The sequence below is a fragment of the Hipposideros armiger genome, unplaced genomic scaffold, assembly GCF_001890085.2.
Source record: "Hipposideros armiger isolate ML-2016 unplaced genomic scaffold, ASM189008v1 scaffold_646, whole genome shotgun sequence".
NCBI classification, from domain to species: Eukaryota; Metazoa; Chordata; class Mammalia; order Chiroptera; family Hipposideridae; genus Hipposideros; species Hipposideros armiger.
In genome coordinates this window covers 111,097-133,146 of record NW_017731996.1, presented here as the reverse complement: position 1 = coordinate 133,146, position 22,050 = coordinate 111,097, and the positions used below count along the sequence as shown (strand labels likewise).

The following is a 22,050-nucleotide window of genomic DNA, read 5'->3' as shown; positions in this document are numbered from 1 at the left end:
ACATTGTTTTACAGAGAACCACTTGAATGACATTTGAGTTTCCTAGTAACACTCTGGGGTGGGCATTATTACTATTTTCTTACTTTTCGAATGAGAAAATTGAGGCTCAAAACAGCAAAGCGACTTGTTCAAGTCTGTTCAGTTTGCGAATGGAGGAAATAGGACTTAAACCTGGATCTTGGGACTCCCTTAAGCTTTTACTTTTGCTTCTATATCATAGCTGATCCTTCCATTCAGTCTACTTAGGAATTGCTGTTGTTTAAGTGTTTTGCAACCCATTAGAGGGTTGTGAAATCAATGTAATGGGTTGTGAGGTCGATATAATAAGTTGTGAAAGTATTAAAACAATCAATTTGAATGGAAAAATAGCAAAATGTTTCCTTGCATAAACAAAGGGTATTATTGCAAGAGCTTTTTTTCCAGATAGGTATATGTCTACTAGCTTGAAATGGAAAAAATTTCATAAAGTTACTTAGACTTCTGAAACTAAGAATAGTGTGCTGAAATCCTGTTAAAAATACCTGAATGAATTATTACTCTTCTCTTTTGTTAGCCACGGACTTCATGTTGAAGGCTTTTGATTGCACTGAGACAGAATACCCTGTGAAAATTGTGAACACTCCACAAGGTTGCCTGTGGTATAAGAAAGACAACAAATTCAAAATCCCCAAAGGTAAAATGTCTCCGTCCCTAAAGAGAGTGAAATAAATGTTACAAATCTTTCTCTACATTGTAGCAACCTTTTTCCCTTAGGCCTATCACCTACCTCCCTTTCCACTTCCCTTCCCATTTGAAGATCTTTTCTAGGCTTACCAGAGGCTCTGCTCCTGTGCTAGCACAGAAATCCTTGTAGACACTACAGATTCCAGGAAATAAAGATGCAAGCCTACAATTTTCAGATAGTTTTCTTTCACTTAAATGAAAGCAGAGACAGGTATTTGGCCATCTTAGGGAACAGGTAGTACTTCTGAACATTATTTTTAAAAAAGAAATAGAATTGGACCAGCCGAGTGGCTCAGTTGGTTAAGAGCTCGCTCAAGAGTGTGAGCTCTGAGCAACAGTGATTCAATTCCTGGCCCAAGCTGAGCTGCCGCTGAGCTGCCAACAGGTGGCAGGATGGCTCAGCTGGTAAGAGCACGTGCTCCTAATAACAAGACTGCCTGTTCAATGGTGGCTATGCCCACCCACAACTAAGACTGAACTCAGCACCTTGAGCTGAGCTGCCGCCCAGATGGTTCAGTGGATAGAGCATGCACTCTTAACAACAAGGCTGCTGGTTTGACTCCCACATGGGTTGGTGGCTATGCCCACCTGCAGCTAAGATTGTAACACAGCATCCTGAGCTTAGAGGCATTGGGCAGCCAGATGGCGATTGGCGCCCTCCACAGCTAAGATTGAAGAACAACAACTTGGCTGGTCTCCCTCCCCAATTCTCCAACACTGTTCCCCACCCCCAAGTCCCCAATTAAAACAACCCCATGATATTGGGGGTAAATAGCAGATGTATAAAATATTTGAGGCCTCTGGGCTATATTTTCTTATCTATGGTCATTTTTTCTTTCAGCATATATACGTTTCCATCTGATCTCACCTTTGATACAGAAGTCTGCAGCAAAGTAAGCAATTGCCCTCTTTTGTAGAAAATATATTCTTTATTATTGAAAGTTACTTTGTTTCATTATGAATCATTCTATCATTGTCTCTATCAGTACTTGAGCTACACTGCTGATTTATGTATTTTTTTTTCTGTGCCCAAAGCAAAGTATTTGTGTCGATAACACTAAACATTGAAATGGAATTGTGGCTGCTGCATCTCCAGTACCCGTTTGTAAAACATGCTGACCATGTAGGCTAGTCATGGAATTACTGGATTGAGATAGGTCCTTAGAGACGAGTTTGGGTTGGCTTCCGGTCCATAATGAGGACTAATGGACCTGTTGATCCTGTATTTATAGACTGCCAAGGAATCTGCTTATGTATACTTTGTTCTTAGCAAATTACTTATATGTTTATGTAGCTAGCTACATTGTGGGAGATCAGAAAGCCCAAAATGTGCCTGAAACATTGGAGGTGTTGGGAAATGTTAGTGTGTTTCTTCCTTTCCTTTGCCACTTAAAGTGTAGAATCCAACCTTAAAATGACAAGCAGCACTAACATTTATTAATATCCATTTAAAAAAACGCACCGCCCTCTTCCCTTCCCTCAGAGCTTTGTCAGAAAGCCTAGGCCGCAGGGATAACCAGAGCCTTTCAGCCGGTAGTGTTTGATGGATGCCTTTTACCCTTGGCCACTGTGCAGCATAGAAAATTATCATTTTCTGTGTGGGCATAACTGAAAGTGATTGGGGAGCAGTGCTAAAGGTAGGAGTTCTAGAATGCCCCTGTAAGACTGAGTCCTGAGTAAGCCGAATTCAATTGGTGTATAGTTTTACATTCCAAAGGAGTGAGTTAACATCTTTCTAAAAGTGAAGTTTTCTTACTCTCAATTAGAGCAAATCTGTTCATGTGTATTTCTGGCCAATTAATGATGCTGTTTGCATTTTGTACTCTCAGTGTGGTCCTCTTTGATATCTTTGTCAATATCCTTACTCATAACCTTGCGGAACCAGCTTATGAAGCAGATGTGGCACAGCTGGAGTATAAGCTGGTCGCTGGAGAACACGGTTTAATTATTCGAGTGAAAGGATTCAACCACAAACTACCTGTAAGTAGAAGGGCTCTGTTTTCCTCACAGAGAGCTTTAAAATTTCATACTCACGCTTGTTGCCTCTGTAGCACCAAGCACAGCGGCTTTGCATGGAGCGCTGCACATAGAAACAAATGGTTATTACTGTGGGCTATGTCTTCTTGGCTGATGACAGCTATTCTAACTTCAGCCACACATACGAACAACATGTATTCATTAATTACTAGCCACACATACAGCACAGCCTGTGCTTCAGGCTTGATTTCACTTCCCTTTGTTGTCAGTTTCTTTGCAGCCAATGCTGGCATTTAGGACTAGTTTGAGCTTAATTTCAGAGCATCTAGCAATAACAGACTCACCTGGCACATTGCCTGACAGAGTAGAACGCAAGTGTTTGTGGCTTTTCTTCCTCTTACACTCCATCCCATTGTTTCAGCTATGTCTTATTTCTCAGTTCTAAGTATACGAGCCTTTTAGAAATGGGGTGTATATCTTGTCAGTAGTTTAGCTTTTGGTAAGGAAGGTGTTCCAGTGTCGATTTGTCAAAAACTTCATAAGCAGAGGAAGAAATAATATGGAGTGCTAGCTAAAAGGGTTGAATACCAGGTAAAATAATATCATGTACCCAACAACAAATTTTATATTTTGGTTTCTTGGATAGAACATATATTAAGGTTTAGGGAACTGGGCTCATACAAGAGAAAATCTGGAGGAAATGAAAGGACCTGGCAGAAATTAGACCTGTGCTAAGAGGTGATAGCCTCCATATCTTGGCAAAAACTCTCCTGAAGAATACAGTTCTCTCCTTTACATGGTCGTCCCTGTCCCCTGGGGAGGACAAAGATTGGTTTAGGAGAAGACACCATGGAATAATTTACTTTTGTCAACCTTCAAAGACCTACATATAATGTAGCTTAAGATCCAAACAGATTAAAGCCTAATACAGCGGTTGTCATTTGGGAGGTGTTTTGGAATTACCTAGAGAGCTTTTCAAAATACAAAATAGAAAAGTATTTGAGGTTCTTCATTTTATGAAGCTTACCTAGCCTTAATATTAAAACCGGAGATAGAATATAAATATATAAAACTGGAGACCAGTTTTACCTGTAAAATATAGATGCAAACATTTTTAAATTTGAAAATTGAATCCAAAAATGTAACAAAAAGAATAATTCACCACGACCAAGTGCCAGGAATGCAAAGGATTGGTTGTTCAGTATTTGGCAGTTGACAAACATAAATCATAACACAGCTCAAATGAGAAGCACACAGGCATACTGCAGATATATTGCAGGCTTGGTTCCAAACCACCGCAGTAAAGCGAGAATCGCAATAAAGCGAACCGTAATCTTTTTGCTGGTTGCATTTATAAAAATGCAACATCTGTGAAGTGCAATAAAGCAAAGCACAATAAAACAAGGTATGTCTATATGTGAATATAGTGATAAATGCCAAAAAAAAAAAAGAATCACTTGATAAATTTGAATGGGCATTCCTAATAAGTGGGAATGGAGGGAAACTACTTAAACACAACAAAAATCTTAATTTAAAAACAGAAATAGCAAATGTTACATTAACTGATAAAATGCTGAACATTAAAAGCAGAAATAAGCCAAGAATACGATACCCACGATCACCTCTATTATTCAGCATTATTTTAGAGGTTCAGGCTACTTCCTTAAAATGAAAAAAATGGAATAAAATAAAAATACTTGGAAAGAAAAAGTAATTTTCTTTGCAGATGATATGCTTGTATTCCTAGAAAACCTAAAATACTACTAAAATTTTTAAAATAACTTGCTGTGATGTGGCTGGTCACAAGATCAGTATTATCAAAATCAATGGCTTTTTTCCCTATGATAGTAATAACCACTTAGAAATGAATGGAAAAAATATTCTATTTATAATATTGAGAAAAACAAAATACCTAGGAGTGAAGAAGAAAAGTGCAGAATTTATCTAAAGAAAACCATAAATCTTACTGAAGCATATAAAAGATTTTAAATAAGGGAGACACTCATCATGTTTCCAGATAGGACAGCTTGAAATAAAGTTGTCATTACTTCAAAAATTAATATATAAATGTAATGTCCTCCCAATTGAAGTCACATTTAGGTACAGTGAGTATGTGGATAAAATTATTTTTAAGTTCATTTGGAAGAAAAAGATGTTTAAGAATACCCATGAAAATTATAAAAATAGAAGAATCATTGCTGTGCTCCAAATGTGGCAATTATTGAGGATATTAGCCCCTGGAGTTTTGTTGAGTCATCAGTCCTTTTCTTACGTCACTGATAATGCCTGTTACCATGCTAAGCCCCTTGTAAAAACCAACGGAAAACATCTCCCCCCCGTAAAACTTAGTGGATTTCTTCTCTGCTTCTCCATTTAAGTTTTCTTTTCTTTTCAGCTACTGTTTCAGCTCATTATTGACTACTTAGCGGAGTTTAGTTCCACACCAGCTGTCTTTACAATGATAACTGAGCAGTTGAAGAAGACCTACTTTAACATCCTCATCAAGCCTGAGACCCTTGCCAAGTGGGTATATATGGGATCAGCTTTTATTTTGAAGGCCTGGAAGTGTTTGCCTTCCCAGGGGTTAGGTGTGGGGGAGGAGGCTATAGTTTCAGTGCTAATTTGCAGACATGTTAGAATTGTGCTGTGGTTTAAGAAACCTGGCCATAGTGTCACAGGATTTCTAAGCCTAGCTAAAGTAACCTACTATGCTTAGAGATTGAACGAAAAAAAAAATGTTTTTTCCAGTTTTGGCTTTGTTATAGCTCAAAATTGCTTGCTGCTGACTTTACTGTGGTGATTTTGGTGTGTTGGGTGCTGCGATGAGGAGCCGAGTTAAACTGCTTAAAACATCATTTATCTAGCAACTACAGCTATCTGGAATTCAGCCAAGGTTCCAGAAGAGAGCAGAAAGGCTCCTGGACAGTCTGTATACTAATGCTTGAATCCTCTGCTGGTAGGCAGCCCCATTGGCCCTTTCATCAGAGCCTGTTCTTTCGTCCAGGGCTAATGGTGACCTATAGGGTACCTTTGGTGAATCAGGAGAAAAGTACCCCCTGGGTACCCTCTATCAGCAGGCAGAGCCTTTGTGGGAGGGGGAGCAAAGTCCCCTGTAAGCGGACACAGCCTCTGTGCACATGGTTTGCAAAGCCCTACTTGACCTCTTTGTTGGGCATCTATAAATGGTGAACAAACAGTACAACCTGATATAGAGGCCCTGCGTTGGACAGTTATAATGAGCCCATAAATGATCAAAAGGCAAAAGCAGGGGAAGAAGCAGTTAAACAGGTAATAACTGATAATCTGATCACAAAACCTACAATAACTAATAACCAAATATAAGTTGGAAAGGAGAGTTGTCTGAAACTATTGATATGATGAAAAATAGCCCTGTGTATACAATAACTCCTGAATACTACTTTATTAAAATGTGGTAAAGTAATAATAATAACAACACCTATTTATGGAAGATTTGTTATGTGCTAGATCTAAGAACTTTATATGTATTTATTTATTTAATTCTCACCAAAACCCCATTATTATTTCCCTTGTTTTACAAACGAAGAAATTGAGTCACAGGTGTTAGGTGACTTGCCAAGTTCAAACAGCTTTGTGTGGGAAAGGAGGCGGGGGTCAGTCTGATTCTGGCCTAGAGCCACTGCCTATACTATAGTGTCACTTCAGTAATATTCATAATGGTGGCTTCTAGGAATTAATAAAACGTTAGATTTCAAATAAAAATCGTAGTAATTTTAAATTGGTGTGTGACTGCCCTGGCAACTTAACTTACGTGAAATATTTTCGTTTGCAGCTGAGACAGATAAGTGAGTTGTTGTACTAGTGAGCAGACCTATGTAAAAGTTTATGTGTGCAATTTTAAATGCTTTTTGGTGATGGTTTCCCCATCTTATGTTTTTACAGAAATTGTCTCTCTTTAAAACATACCATCTATAGAAATTTAACCCAATTCTTCTGTACCTTCAAAATCCACTTCTTACAATAAAACTTTTTTTTTTCCCCTGCCCTCTGTACAGAGATGTGCGGCTTTTAATCCTAGAATATGCCCGTTGGTCTATGATTGACAAGTACCGGGCTTTGATGGATGGCCTTTCCCTTGAATCTCTGATGAGCTTTGTCAAAGAGTTCAAATCCCAACTCTTTGTTGAGGGCCTGGTACAAGGCAATGTCACAAGCACAGTGAGTATGAGGTGCCCTGTTGTTGGCCAGGTCTGAATGCCGTCGTGGGCTCTGGAATTGCATTAGTTCTTCCTGAAGCTCTGTAGGTTTGACTGGCCAGCTCTGTCATAGTCTGTTTAGACGGGAACCCGGCCCCTTTGATGTCAGTCAATGCTTTTCCTATGAAGGAAGCTGGTGGTAATGGGCCAGGACTTGGAGCGAAATGGGTTTGCTAAATATTAATATATGGTATTGATTACATTTGTTGAAGATTGTGTATGGAAACTACAGTTTAATTTAGAGATTAAGTGGGAACAGGGAGTGTGAACACACACATACTTAGCCAGACCCTGTATGTCAATCTTGTGTGTGGAGCTAAGAAGCTCGGGCTTTCTCTTGTAGTAAATGGAGAACCTTGAAGGATTTAAAAGAGGATTTGTCATTAAGGAAGATCCAGAGAGGCCAGTTTTGCAGCTGCTATAAAAGTTGACACAAAGTATGATTTCGCTTATATGAAGTGTCCAGAGTAGTCAGAGTCATAGAAACAGAAAGTAGAATGGTGGTTGTGGGGAGGGGTGGGGGGTGGGGAGGGAGGTGAGGGGAGGTGAGAAAGGGGAATTGTTGTTTTGTGGGTACAGAGTTTCAGTTTTGCAAGATGAAAAGTTCTGGAGTTTCGTTTCAAAACACTATGAATATACTCAACACTACAAAACTGTATGCTTAAAAATGGTTAAGATAGGGGCCGGCCGAGTGGCTCAGTTGGTTAAGAGCTCGCTCAAGAGTTTGAGCTCTGAGCAACAGCGGTTCGAGTCCAGCCCGAGCTGAGCAGCCGCTGAGCTGCCAATAGGTAGCAGGATGGCTCAGCTTAAAAAAAAAAAAAAATGGTTAAGATAGTAAACTTTGTTATGTGTTTTACACACACACACACACACACACACACACACACAGCTGAAGTGAAAAATGATGTAGCCTGAGGTTAGGCGAAATAAATGAAAAAGAAGTACTTAAGACATAATGAGGTGGAGGATGGCCAGAACTCGGTGACTGGGGGAGAGGGGAGGGATCTGTGATGATACCCAGCTTTCTTGCTTGAACCGGTGGGTCGGTGCAGGGGGCGGTGGGACAGCAGGAGGTCTGGTGCAGATGAGGAGTTTGCGCTGATCCATACAGAGTTGGATGTATCTGTGGGACATACTGAGGCCTCTTCTAGCCAAGAGTGCTTGTGTGGGACTCACCCTAAACTGTTTGGTTGACCATCTTCCTCCATGGCCTCCCACTTAGTTTCTCAGGACTGGCCCTTTGATGGAATATATAAATGGCCACTCTTGAGATTGGCTGCTATCCCCCCCACTTCCTCTATGTCTTTATCCCATGAGCCCCAAATGGCCTTAGTTTCTGATAAACCTCAGTGTGCTGAAAGACAGAAGTTTAAAAGCCTCCACCCACAGAGAAGAGCAGGAACATGGCCTGCGTCTGTGAGCAGTGGCAGTGCTGGGTGGGGGCTTTGGTCCAGAGGACTTAGTGCCATGTTTTGCCCCAGGTAGAAACCACTTTAAACATGAGCTCACCCCTCCACTTGTCCCTCCTTTTATAGGTAAGAAAACAAGTTTTGAGAGGGGGAGGGGATGCATTCACTTTAATATTAAGTATTATTCTATTGCTCGTTCTATGTCAGGCTCCGTATTGATAGACCCAGGTTTCTAACACAGTCACAGTCATCACAGAGGGCTCGCTAGTGGGGGTGAACTGAACAGTTAGTGTGTTCCAGTGGGGAAAGTGTCACACAGTGCACAGGTGAGCCGAGTGCCAAGGGAGAACAGAGAGGAGCCAAACATAATATTAAATCAATGAACGACGAGCCCCGTTGGTGAAAGACTTACCCAGCATTTTGGGTGACAGACTACATCTGCTTTCCTAATGTTAACCAGGGCTTCCCAAGCCATTAGGGCTGATACTCGTTGATTCTGGGTGAAATGAATGTCAAGAGAGCCTGATGTGATGATTTTCTACTCTTTTGCCTCCTAGGAATCTATGGATTTCCTGAAGTACGTTGTTGAGTGAGTATCGGTTTGAGTTTTCTCTCTGGGAGTTTTGTGTTCACAGGAGGGCCCTAGCCACACGCAGTTGTTACCCAACCGCAATGGAGATGCTTGTGGTGGGTTTTCGTGAGGCTAGTTATGTAAACAAAGCGACTCAGAAGGGACTGTGGAAGGCCTGACATTTTTCACAATTTTGGGTGAGGGTAAGAGGGTAGAGGCGCTGCCGCAGTGACCCTCACTAATTCTTTTGCAGCAAGCTGAGCTTCAGGCCCCTGGAGCAGGAGATGTCCGTGCAGTTCCAGGTGGTACAACTGCCTAGTGGTCACCACCTGTGCAAAGTGAGAGCTCTGAACAAAGGTGATGCCAACTCGGAAGTCACGGTGTATTACCAGGTCAGTGACCCCTTTGCATACAGCCATTCTCATGGCCAAGCGCCTTTAAGGCACGAAAACCTGAGGAATTAGTGACCCTATGACCTTCAAGGCCCTCTTGTAGTTTCCTCTGTAGTATTGTGCTTAGGGTCATTTGTCTTGTTGCAGCAACTACATTTAAAAATTGCTCCTGTCAGTGAAATGAATCCTTAAATCACAGTGCTTCATTCATCACCAACCACTATCCAAAGTGAGACTGAAGCATGGCTGGAAATTCCTGTATGTTCCCCTGACAACCCCAAGCAGTAGGAGGACATTTGCTAACAGGGCAGTTTTGAAAATGAGACAAATGTAAACATGGCCAAACAATCAATATACAGCAAAGAGAATGACTACCCGAGTTATAATTAAAGTTTTCAAAGCTCCTGAGATAGGATTTATCAGGTCTGTTTTATGAATGATGAAGCTGAGGTCCAGAGTCCCTTACATCCCTGAGGTCATACCAGCTGGGGCTTGAATTCATTCGTTCTGCCCTCAAATCCTGTGTTCGGTTCCACACCATTTGGGAGAGGTGGGATGGGACTTAGAGAATTTGCAACAATCTCAATTGGCCCACAGCCTACTTAAGCTTGTGGTTAGTCCACTCCCTTCTAGGACGATGGGGGCCTATGCCTGTCTAGACTTCCCAAACTCTGGGGCTCCTATAGCTGCTGCTATAGGTCCTGGGTTCCCTGCATAAGGAATTCACTTCTCTGTCAGGCTGGTGAAGATCCCTGGTCTGGGCTCTGGGCATGCCTGTGTGGCCTTACTCTCACCCTGTCCTTTTAGTTTCTGGCTCTGGACCCGACTCCCTAGAGGCCCCCGCTTGTTGGTAGAGCACGTCTCTCTCTGGATTTCCCCTCCAGGTTTTCAGTTTATTTGAACGAAATGACTGGCAGGTCCCAAACTTCATAAATGGTATGGCCTGGCCCTGCTTAGCCCTGTCCACCTTGCCTGTGCTTCTGACTGCTCAGAACCCCGTAGCACTTCTCTAGTTTAGGTAGAATTTCCTATTGTAAGACCATGTCCATTGAGGTGCTTTCCACCGATCACCTCTCAGCACTAGCTTCTAATACAAACCACTTCCTTACTGGAACCACTTCCCTCCATTTTGGAGAGGTGGGATGGGACAGGAAATTGATATAAGGTTTTGTTGCAGTCCTTGAGGCAAACAGGAAATCTCGTTGCTGATCAAACAGCTTGCAGGGAGCACTGGCTTTAGCCTGTTCCTCTGTTAAATGGGGAGGAATAGAAATGGATGTGTCAGAGGAGCCTACAAGAGCCTGACTAGGGGACGCACTAGCAAAATTCTTGCTTGTTGGCCTTGGCCTCCTTCCCTCTTTTATTCTAACTGCATTATTTTGCCAGTGTCCAGGACAGCCAGGCAGGGGTTTCCAAATGTGGCATCTGCTAGGCTTTTTTCTTATCAGTTGGTTTGGGTTCCTGTGTATGGCTGTGGAAGCTCTTATTTATATCCTCTCCGTCTTAGGAATAGGTCCACACACCCTTCATTGATCCCCAGACATTTCCTGCTGTCCTCCTTAGGACCTTGAGCTGCAAATACTTTATTTTAGGTTGTGTCCTGTAGGTCCTTTGGGCAGGAGCTGGTAGGTCAGGGGTTACTGGACTCCTATCCACGTCTGCCTGCAGTTCTGTGCCAGGGCTAGGAATACAAATGATCATGATTCCTGTCCTCACAGACCTCCTGTCTAGTGGGAAGGCAGATGTACAAACAAAATTGAAAGTATAGGGCAGTAGAGGGTATGATCAGCTCTCTTGGGGGATGCGAGTGGGATGGATTCCTGAATAAATGGTTGCCAAGAATAGTTGATTAAAAAGCTTTGTAAGCCATTGGATTTTTAGTTGGTCTGACCAAGTTCTCCTTTCAGTCAGGTACCAGGAGTCTGAAAGAATACACTCTCATGGAGCTGCTTGTGGTAAGTTCTATGGAGGAGTCGTGTTCAGGAGCCCCTGAGCCACTCCGAGGACTGTCCTTTCTGCCGGAGGGAGGGACTTGGGCGTGGTCAGAGACCTGTTTGGAAGGTGAGATGGTTATTTAGTATTCTCACCCAGTATGATCACCGATGAGGGGCCTGGGCAATTTAGGAAGAAGGCAGTAAGAGGCTGGACTTCGGGGGAAAGAAATTGAGGTTTCTCTGCGAGGAGGATTTGGGCTGATGGGTAGTATGTTGAATTACAGATGCACATGGAAGAGCCTTGTTTTGACTTCCTTCGAACCAAGCAGACCCTTGGGTAAGTCTACAGGCAAGAGCACTGAGCTCAAATAAGGGTCTGGGGCTTATTTTGCAGCTGAGGTTTGTTAGATATCTGGACTGAGCAGTCTCGCAGAGCCCTTTGGTCTTTCCATACTTACTGGTCAAAACTTCTGGGATTTGCATCTTGGACTATGATCACGTTTTCAGCTTGGTCAAGTTTCAAGATTAGCCAAAGAGAAAAAGCTAGCTTGTGGTCTCCTCAGTTCAGGAGAGGGGTGGACACCCTAACCTGAGAATGAAATAGAAGCATAACACATTTATGGATCGCCTTTGAGGACCTCCAGGCCCAATAAAGATATGTAGAAACCCTTCCCTCATCTCTGGTGCTTCCGAGGGCAGGAACCAGGTGATCACCTGAGCTCATAAAAGTTTTCGCTTTGGCCGTAGGTACCATGTCTACCCTACCTGTAGGAACACATCTGGGATTCTAGGATTCTCTGTTACCGTGGGGACTCAAGCAACCAAATACAAGTGAGTAGATGGGTCCAACTATTATTCTTGGCATGGATAGTGGCTACAGGCACTTCCTTAAACCTCAGGCCACACTGACCAAATAGGGCTTGGCACAGCTGCAGGGGGTTGGGCTGGGGAGTGGCTATTGACAGGTGGCCGGATCCAGGACCGATCAAATGGTTCCTATGGTTCTAGTAGGGTTTGACTAAGTCCTGTGGTTATTATACAGGGCTTGCCAATGTTTCATCTCTTCAGGCAGACCTGAGAACAAGAAAGGCAAAGGTGCCTGACATGGCTGTTGTGCTGGAACCAAGGTCCAAGGCCTTGTTGGTTCTCAGCTTTGAAAACGGTCAAGCATGACTGTCAGTGCTTCAGTATGATTGATGAAAGCAGGAAAACGGGCTGGAGGCAGGGTTCTCTCCCCTCCCTCAGTTTAGGGGAGAGTACTGAGGGCTGGGGAGAAAACACGTCAGCCTCTTTCCTGGAAATACGCCTTAGCCCTAATTCTCTTTCGCCTTGAGACCAGGTCTCTGATGACTTTTAATTGAAGATGTTTTGTTTCAGCTCTGAAGTTGTTGATAAGAAGATAGAAGAGTTTCTTTCTAGCTTTGAGGAAAAGATCGAGAACCTCACTGAGGACGCATTCAACACCCAGGTGACTGACCGAGCTGGCCTGGTCTTTTGTTCCTTGGCCCACACAGGGCCTCAAGACAACTAGACAGCAGTGCTGTGTGCGGCCAGGTTTTTTGAGCATTGTAGCCCCACCTTAATCTGACCATGACGTCTTCTTCCTAGGTTCATCCCTCTCCATCATGCTGGCAGGTCCCAAGTGAAGGGGCCATAGCATGTCCATCGCAAACCAGACTGGACAGGGCCAAGTGCGCCCTGGGGGAACTGGTGATGCTGTGCCTGAAGCTCTCTCTTTTTGGTGGTTGACAGGTCACCGCTCTGATCAAGCTGAAGGAGTGTGAGGATACCCACCTGGGGGAGGAGGTGGACAGGAACTGGAACGAAGTGGTGACACAGCAGTATCTCTTTGACCGCCTTGCTCATGAGGTAGTAACACGGTTTTGGGAGTAAGTCTGCCCTGACAGGGACTCTGGAGTTTATAGGAGTCACAATTCCAATCTGTGTATGTGGAAGAGACTTGGGGCACGCACCCAGGTTTGGTTGTTTACTTGCTCGTTTCTTCATTAGTCAACTCTCAAATTTCTAGACTGGCCTTAGGGGGCCAAGTGAGCAGGGTGCTAATCCTTGCCCGCCTCTACCACCCATTTCAGTCAGAGCAGATCCAGTTTTGTATTATATATTGAAGTTCACTTCAAAATGTGTGGAGATAAAAAAGGGTTCTGCTATTTAAAGAAAATTTACAACTTCTGGTCCTCCAGATTTAGTGATTCCTGGTGTGGGTCTTTTGACGACTTCTAGCTCAAAGTAATAAAACCCGCCAAAAAGAGCTCTGTATCCTGCATGCTGGTGTTCTCTGGTAACATAACCCTACGTGGTGTACTACCAAAGGACCCTGAGGCAACGGGGTTTAACAGGAGGCTTTAGAGCAGCTCTTAAGGCACTTGTTTCCGTTGGCAGCAGGGCCGATAAAGTGCTCCTCACGTTTCCATACTGTCTTTTCTCATGCTAGAGTATTCAGCATGCACCCTAGAGTCTGGGTTCCGGGTACAGTTCTCAGCTGTAATTACAGCATCTGCTACCCTTTCGTGCTTATCTGCCAGGGTCAATCATTGCTATGAAACATACAAGTGTGTCACTGATGCTCGTTTTTATCCTTCTCTGGAAGGTTGGCGGCAAGCTGATATTCTGAAGAATAAAATGGTGTGCTCAGATCAAGGAAGTCTGCCTAGGGTGTTATGTTTAAGAACTGTCTTTCCAGAAAATGTATTGCTAGTCTTTTACAGCTTTCTTTCTTTCTTATCTTCCCTCCCCCGTAAGATTGAAGCACTGAAGTCATTCTCAAAATCAGACCTAGTCGGCTGGTTCAAGGCGCACAGAGGATCAGGAAGTAAAATGCTCAGCGTTCACGTGAGTGCGGTTCACGAGCTGTGGCGCTGGCCTCCCCGGGGCTGTCATTTAGCCGTTACCCTTCACTGTGTGTGGGTTGGGAGCAGAGATCCTAAAAGGTCTTTGCCCAAATCTGGTCGGCACATTTCTCACCTTGAGTCTTTGGCTTCTTTCAGGTTGTTGGGTTTGGGAAGTATGAACTGGAAGAGGACGGTACCCCAGGCGGTGAGGATTCCAACTCTTATTGTGAAGTGATGCAGCTAACCTACCTGCCAACCTCTCCTCTGCTGGCAGATTCTACCATCCCCATTACTGATATCAGGGCTTTCACATCAACACTTAACCTTCTCCCTTACCATAAAATAGTAAAATAAACTGCAGTCTCAATGGCCTAATGAAGCATTGTGTATTTTTAAATGTGCATTTTATTGGAGTTACACTACTAAGGCCTTAGGGCTTCCAATAAATTTTTGCACTGGCATCACAGAATTCTATTTACTCCCCACCCCCCATTTGTTGTGACTAACAAACCAAGGGTTACCGTAGCAGCTGGCAGACAGACATCAGCAGGGTGGGCCAGGTATGACCAGAGCGCTTACAGGAGCAGTGTGAGAAGCCCTGTCCTGTCCTGGTCCTCTCAGATGGAGAACCCTGTCCCTACATAATCAATGTCTTATTAGTACCTAAATGTTAGGTGCTAATACTAATACCTAAATCATGATAATGATGGTGGTGTTTTTAATGTATTTTTAAATAAAGATAATTCTGTATTGCCCTTCAGAATGGCCATTTACTGCTGTGGCATTCTTTTCATTACATTTTGTTTCAGTGTGGCGTAGAGATCTAAAAATGAAAATTTCCCAACCATCTAAGGCAATAAAGTATTTTTGGATAAAATGTCGGTAGCCCGATGTGTGCTGTATGAGAGTTCAATGAAAACTTTGGAGAATAGCACGGTGGGGGCTAAAGACAGAACACCAAGTGTAAGTGGGGGGGGGGCAAGGAAAAGGGATCTTCCATTATTTCAGGAGAGTCCTTGTGAAAAGCTAATTCCTGTACTCAGAGTTGCCAAATAACTGGCTCCAAGTTTAACAATAAACTTGTTAAATTAAAGAAACACATTAAAAAAAGGTTGGAAAAATTACTTTATGAAGCCATAAGAAGCACTGAGTATAATTAAACTGTAATCCAGAGATAGATACAATTTAATAATTGAATTCCAAAATAAAAGTTATTGTAGGTGAGACCATGAAATTATCCTAACACTTGATTTTAATACATTGCGCTAATTTTCTAAAACAGGAATTGTTATTTACAGTAGAGGGAATATTTATGAAAATTCTGGCATCAGGTATATTATATATGTATATATGTGTGTGTATATATATCCCAAGAGTATATGAACTAGGAGACAGATGATGTATATCTCAACAGCAGTACTAGAATGCAGAGTTTGAGATTGGGATTTATAAATGCTTTTCAAAGCATGGAGATTGGAAAAGGAGCACACCATCTTGTTTTCAAAACCTGAAGTTTTTCTCAGGACTGAAGTCAAAATTGTAACTGCCACAAAAGAGGAAAAAAGGGAAGCTTTTCTCGCTTTAATTGTTCATCTGCTTCGCAAAGTTCAGTATCCCTGAGATAGGAACCACTGCAATAAAAAGGGAGTAAGTAGGTTCTCCCAAAGGAAGACTGTTGCTTAATTATGCCGACTGCCCTGGTTATCAGGTGTAAACTATGCATTTCCCAACCTAATGCTTGGCAGCACCAAGACGTTTCAATAATGGTTCATCATAAACCCAACATTCTCCATCTTCGTGAAATAACTGTAAAAGAAAGGGAGAGGATTCTGTTACACACTTGCTGTACATTTCTATATCATACTTTTTTATTATTTTATATCTTCACTCTCCATTACACTGAAATGCATTTCAGGCAAGGGACATGGGCTCTTCTCGTTATCACCATGCTTACTTAAAACAGTGTGGACCTTCAGCATTTACTGAAATGCTCCAGTGAGTTACAGCTCGGGGTAAAGGGGGGTATCAGCTGGGAGTGGGGGCAGGCTCCCCAAAGCGAGCTTACCCTTGTCTCCCATTGGATTTCCTTCTCCTTCCTTTCTCGGGCTTCTGCTCTTTGTCTTTCTTCAAGTCTATGCTTGGCTTCAGTTGCTGCATCAATATCCCTGATTTTTAAGTTGAAAGTGACATCCTTCCAAAGGCTAAAAAGAAGCCAAGGTGCTACGTTAAGTACCAGATGGACACAGGAGTCAGCAATCTTGGGAACAAAAGTCTAGAGTTACCCTGAATATAGCACAATTACAGTGTAAGTCAAATGGCTTTCAGTGCTGTAGTCCACAGTCTGGTACCAAGGCACTGGAGTAAAGAACAGAAAAACGGAAGACTGCACTGCTGGCTGTCAAAGGAAGAAAGAAAGAATGGGCAGAAAGCTGGATAAATGCTATATAACAGAGGAGAAAGAACAGTGAGAACCGAGACCTGGTATTCTGTTTCTGGCTCTCCACCTAATCAGCTATGCAACTTAGGAGGTGTCAGCTCGCCACTCTAGGGCTTGAGCGTCCTTTACTATCAATCAGAAGGATTAGATCAGGGGAGCTGAGAAGTTCCACTTCAGAAGCATTGCCTTGGATTTAACAATGGGAACTTGGAGAAACTGTGTGAATAGAGGCTAAGGGTCAAAAGGTGCACTGCAGAGGCTTAAGAGATTTGGCTTCCTCTCAAGGTCTGGAAGATGATAAGTCTGGTCCAAACATGTCACTCTACAAGCGAGGCTTCCTAGGGACTAGACAAGTGGCCATGCCTAAGATCCCCTTGTGGTGAGCAGCAGAGCATATATTTCTACAGATTCCCACTTATGTAACAACAGGCAGTCTGGCCAAGAAGAATATTAACAAGTTAGAACAAGCAGGGTAATGATTTGTAAGGTCCCCCTACTTCACTTAAGAAATCCCCTAATGAGCTAAACAAAGAACTTGAGTACATAATTCCTCATAACCACTAAAAGATCCCAATTTTATCAGGCAAATGGGAAGGGAAAAAATTACGTTTAAGACTATTGAAAATTGAGTATCAATTAGATAGACGTTCGAAGATACTAAGAAACTGACTTTCTAAAGCATGGTAATGACATTGTGGTTAGTTTTTTTTGTTTTTTAAGTCATTTTAGAGATATGAACTGAAATACTTAGGGATGAAATTACAAAAAGTTTCCTGTGAACAAAAGACCTGAAGGTGTTTTACCACACAAATGTCAGTAGGGACTTTACTGTCATCTCTTATAAACCACAAAGATGGTGATAAGCCAGCGCACACTGGGTACTTACTATATAGCAAGCCTCATACACATTCTACATGTTCATTTCATTTAGTCCTCACAACTCGGAGCTAGTTCCTGTTTCAGGAAAGGTGCAGAGGCGAGCTTGCAGTCTTGGTTACACAGAAGTGCCTGAACTCCACGCGAAGCCAGGCATTCACACTGCGTCTGTGCTATTAGGCTCTGCTGTACCGTCCCCAACACCCAGCCCGTGCCTAAGCCTGGCCAATGTGGGAGCACAGCCTCAACAGCCCTAGTTACGTCATCTCCTTACCAGCGGGACTCATACTCATTCTGATCTTCCAACTTCCTCACTTTCTTCTTGATTATAGGCAACTTCTTGGTATCTATAAAAACTGCATTTTCCTAGAAAACAGAAGAGATAGGTAGGTAGGGATGTTTTACTGTTCAAACTGTTCTAGGAGGAAGAGTCCACTCTTCCCAGAAGACTTTAATTAACAGAGGTAATAATCAAATCTCATATATATTCATGAAGACTATGAGTTTCATATGCAGATTTCAGCCTAAAATAAAGTTGTGTGTCTTAAATGCTGGTGGAGGCTCAATTCAACAGCTGTTTTCACGTGGCTATGTGCTCCACTCTCTCAGAGAGCTAGTCCAGTAAACAACTAATCCTAATTATAAGTATCCTGAAGTGCTTTTCATAGTTCAAATTCTCCAGGTCCAAAATCCAGTTCACTGATTCCTGTTAATCCCATACCACCTTCCTCCTGCCTTAATTCGGTATAGGTACTGCCTGCAAGTTCCCTGAGGGCAAGGACTATCTTATTCATTCCTGTATCCCTGGTGCCAGGCAGTCAATACATTTCTTATACAAAATCACTGTGTATATAAATTAGTTTAGCACTTCATTTTATAAACATACCACACATTCTCATGATATAGCTAACCTTTACTGGCTGCTTACCATGTGCCAAGCATTTTTCTACATGTGCGTATATTATTCTGGAGTGTTTTGAGAGAGGAAAGTAAAAGTCATTCTACTTCCTGCACTGCTATGGAAGAGGGGGAAAGGAGAAGGACTGTCCTGAAGAGATGGCGTTAGAGCTGGCCTTGGTGGTTTAACTTCCAGATAAAAGAAGCCAGAGTAAGGGATAGGCTACAACTCAAAGTAGCCTAAAACAAGTGGCAAAATAGAGGTTCTTACCCCTGTTGTGTATTTTGCATACATTACACCATTCCATTCCCCTTCAACTGAACAAAAAGACTTCTTGTCATTTGGAGAACTAAATAGAAAAGGAAACATTTGTGTTAGTCTCAAATTGAAAAGCACCAAAGAATCTGGTCAGGGTGGCCCACCTGCACAGAGCAGAACACAAAAGAGCGACTGTAAAGTCTTTGGTAAAGGCAGCTTAACACCACTGGATTTCCCAGAGCCACCTGTAAGAATGAGGGCCCTAAAGAGCATGCCAATAAACCTGAGATCCCATGAACAGTGAGTCTGAGAGGAGCAAGAGAGCCCGGTGCTGGGGACACAGCAGACTAGGGATGGTCCCTGCCCTCCAGCTGTTCACAGCCTAGTGGGGACATCACCATTGAGATTCTGGATGGTGAGTTTATGTGAGCACTGTAGTTCAAGGGCAAAACTGCTGGGATGAGGGTCGGGAAAGGTTTTGCTGAAGGTATAACGATAGAGACCAGGTTTTCATCCTCAGGCTGAAAGGGACCTCTGGGTCATTTGGTATTGACATCTTTTCCTGAGCAGGGATCCCTTCCTCAGAAGCTCCAACAGGCCTCTATTTAGACATGACAGTGATACGCATGGCAGGTGCGGAATCTGGGAAGATAAGCATCGCAGCAAAGGAGAGGTTAGAAGGGGCAAGGCATGAACACAGCAGGAGGCTGAGGTCAGGAAGAGAAAAACACACAGGGCAGAGGGATGAAGCTGCTATCACTGGACTGAAACTTAAGTTTCCTCTATGATTCAGGGGCTTTGGGGGAAGGGGGTCAAATGGAAAGAAAAATGGCAGGATCCCAGATTTAGAAACTCATTGTAAGTGGCTCTCAAATCCCTGGGGGTTCCCATGACCCTCTTAGGTCAAACCTATTTTCCTAATATTAAAACTTTATTTGCCTTTTTTACTTTAGTTTTTGCACAAGTGTACAGTGTTTCCAGAAGGCTATACAATATGTAACAACCAACCAACTGCCAAGTAGGATAGGAGAATCCAGCTATCTTCTGTAATTCCAGTCACACACTGCTTAACGATGGGGATATGTTCTGGGAAATGGGTCATTAAGCGATTTCGTTGTGCGAACATCATAGAGTCCACTTACACAAACCTAGATGGTACAGTCTACTGCACACCTAGGCTGTATGGTATATAGGCTACAAGCCTGTATAGCATGTTACTGTACAAAACAACACAAGATTAAATCAAGCACACGAGAAAATGATGCAATCAAGAGATGTATGAGGCTGCTATTGGCATAACACAGCATACTGTCTTATAGCAAACTTTTTTCATTAAGTAGAAAAAGTACACTCTAAAATAACAAAAAAAATTATAATACATACATAAACCAGCAACAGTCATTTATTATCATGTATTAGGTACTGTACATAACTGCATGTGCTATGGTTTATAGGCTGTGTGTTTGTTTACAGCATCACCACAAACACATAATGTGATGTGTTGTGCTACGACATTACAACGGCTATGACATCACTAGGTGACAGGAATTTTTCGGCTCTATTATAATCTTATGGAACCACCGTCATATATGCTGTCTGTGGTTGACCAATTATGCAGCGCATGACTGTCTACTAGAGATTTGCAAAATTCAGAAAATGTACAATGCCCCTCTTCTCACCAATTTCTTAAAGAAAAGTGTTGGGAAGTTCTTTCTTTTTTCAAATGATGCAATTGTCATTTGTAAATGCATTCATAAATATTTTAAAATCTGTTTTAATATGTAGTAAGAGGAATATTGATGGACATAATATAAACTAAAGCTCTTTGGGGTTAATTTTTAAGTGTAAAGAAGTCCAGAGACCAAAAGGTTTGAGAACCACTCAGCTAGTACATCCTTCAGCAGATGCTCAACTCCCTAATTTGAAGAGCCCACCAAGTGCTCCTTTAGCTCACAGCTTTTGGGTAGTATTTCTACTACTTACGGGTACGACTGGTGGAAAATTCTGCTGAGTCACAGTTCCTGTTGGTCTGATTACCTCCGAGGAACTGAGAAGCAGGCACACCCATATCTCTGTTCTGAACACCCTATTTCTACCACCTGCTGTTTTGGGGGAGCAGTAGCATTATAGAGGTGACTTGTGCTGCTTTCTAAGCTCTGTCCATATTTTCTGACTAAAATGCTATTCTGGATTTTATACTGATCCTTAGTAAACTCCATCTTGTGTTCATGATCTCACTCTGCTCGAGATTTTTTTGGATGCTGATTCTGTCATCCAAATGAAATTATCTCCCAGAAAAACTGGTTAACCAGTCGTGTGTTTTCCAACTGCAACACCTTTCCCAAAAAGACCTCTAAGGGCAGAGGAAGTCCTGCAGATTTTCCTCTTCCAGGCAGGCTCTGAACACACCCAACTGACTGTTACCCAGGCAGCACAGCTGTTTTCATCAGACCCTAGAGCAGCAGTTCTCAACCTGTGGGTTGCGACCCCTTTGGGGGTCAAATGACCCTTTCACAAGGGTCGCCTAAGACCGTCAGAAAACAAAAAGATATTTACATTACGATTCATAACAGTAGCAAAATTACAGTAATAGAGTAGCAACGAAAATAATTTTATGGTTGGGGGTCACCACAACATGAGGAACTGTATTAAGGGGTCGCGGCATTAGGAAGGTTGAGAACCGCTGCCCTAGTGTGTCACATGGAACAGAGCCAAGATGTGATGGTCACTGTTTTTCCCAAGAAAGGCACAGGAAAAAAGACTGTGAAGACTTGGAGACACTCCAGTGGGAGTCACAGAGTCTACTGTATGGACTAGCTCATTGTTCAATCTGGCAACAGAGTCAGGAATCGGTTTTGTGGGTTAGCTAGGCGATCTAGGAAGATGCATTTCTGTTCCCCATTTGCAAGTCAAGTTCCTAGAAAGGAAACCCTGCCAATGACCTCTGATGGTTCTGAACCCAGGTTTTAGGTCTCCTGGAAATGGAATTTTAGGAAGAGACAAGACACACAAGCTGTGAAACAAGTTTACAAAGACAGAACCATTAAAATAGTCCATTCCTAACAGACTTTATAGTTCAAAACAAAAGGAAAAGCATTTCAGAGAAGCAGAAGAGCACTAAAGCAAAAAAGCAAAACAAAAATACCTACAAAATCTCAGCGGTAATTCTGTGCTTCTTGCCGCCATAGAAAGGTTTAGTGTGGAAGACGATATTTGCACTATAGCCAGTTTTAGAACAATTAATACTGCATTCTCCACCTAGTTCCACCCAGGGCACTGTGAGGATAGACCTGCAAAATCAAGTTTTCACGTAAGGCTGACAATTCAGAGGAAAGAGAGCGGTGTAGCTTAAGGAACAGCAGGGGCTGCTGCTTGCTGAGCAGAAGAAATTGACACAGCTCTACTTACCTTCCATAACCATTGGGGAATGTGAGAATGTAATGTTCGTCATAGTCTAGACATGAGACACAGCCTGTGGAGAGAAGAGATAA

General features: G+C 42.6%; 2 protein-coding genes across 16 annotated transcripts in view; one reads left to right on the top strand and one right to left on the bottom strand.

Annotated features, from left to right (window-relative positions):
- The window catches only part of NRDC (nardilysin convertase), a 67,934-nt gene extending 53,084 nt beyond the window's left edge, over positions 1-14,850 (top strand). The window contains exons 18-31 of the mRNA XM_019625935.1: positions 554-673; positions 1,565-1,616; positions 2,553-2,703; positions 5,096-5,223; positions 6,735-6,897; positions 8,902-8,933; positions 9,169-9,307; positions 11,215-11,262; positions 11,526-11,578; positions 11,989-12,072; positions 12,619-12,709; positions 12,994-13,110; positions 14,002-14,091; positions 14,247-14,850. Of these exons, the coding sequence (XP_019481480.1) occupies positions 554-673; positions 1,565-1,616; positions 2,553-2,703; positions 5,096-5,223; positions 6,735-6,897; positions 8,902-8,933; positions 9,169-9,307; positions 11,215-11,262; positions 11,526-11,578; positions 11,989-12,072; positions 12,619-12,709; positions 12,994-13,110; positions 14,002-14,091; positions 14,247-14,444 (1,466 nt within the window). The 3' untranslated portion in view covers positions 14,445-14,850. The remainder of the gene's footprint in view (positions 1-553; positions 674-1,564; positions 1,617-2,552; positions 2,704-5,095; positions 5,224-6,734; positions 6,898-8,901; positions 8,934-9,168; positions 9,308-11,214; positions 11,263-11,525; positions 11,579-11,988; positions 12,073-12,618; positions 12,710-12,993; positions 13,111-14,001; positions 14,092-14,246) is intronic.
- A 347-nt stretch (positions 14,851-15,197) lies between these two features.
- OSBPL9 (oxysterol binding protein like 9) overlaps positions 15,198-22,050 on the bottom strand; it is a 108,974-nt gene continuing 102,121 nt past the window's right edge. For all 15 annotated transcript variants that reach the window (XM_019625949.1, XM_019625945.1, XM_019625948.1 and 12 more), the window contains 6 exons: positions 21,968-22,031; positions 21,709-21,849; positions 18,572-18,650; positions 17,678-17,769; positions 16,156-16,291; positions 15,198-15,896 (listed from right to left, as the gene is read on the bottom strand). In XM_019625949.1, the coding sequence (XP_019481494.1) occupies positions 15,822-15,896; positions 16,156-16,291; positions 17,678-17,769; positions 18,572-18,650; positions 21,709-21,849; positions 21,968-22,031 (587 nt within the window). In that variant the 3' untranslated portion in view covers positions 15,198-15,821. The remainder of the gene's footprint in view (positions 15,897-16,155; positions 16,292-17,677; positions 17,770-18,571; positions 18,651-21,708; positions 21,850-21,967; positions 22,032-22,050) is intronic.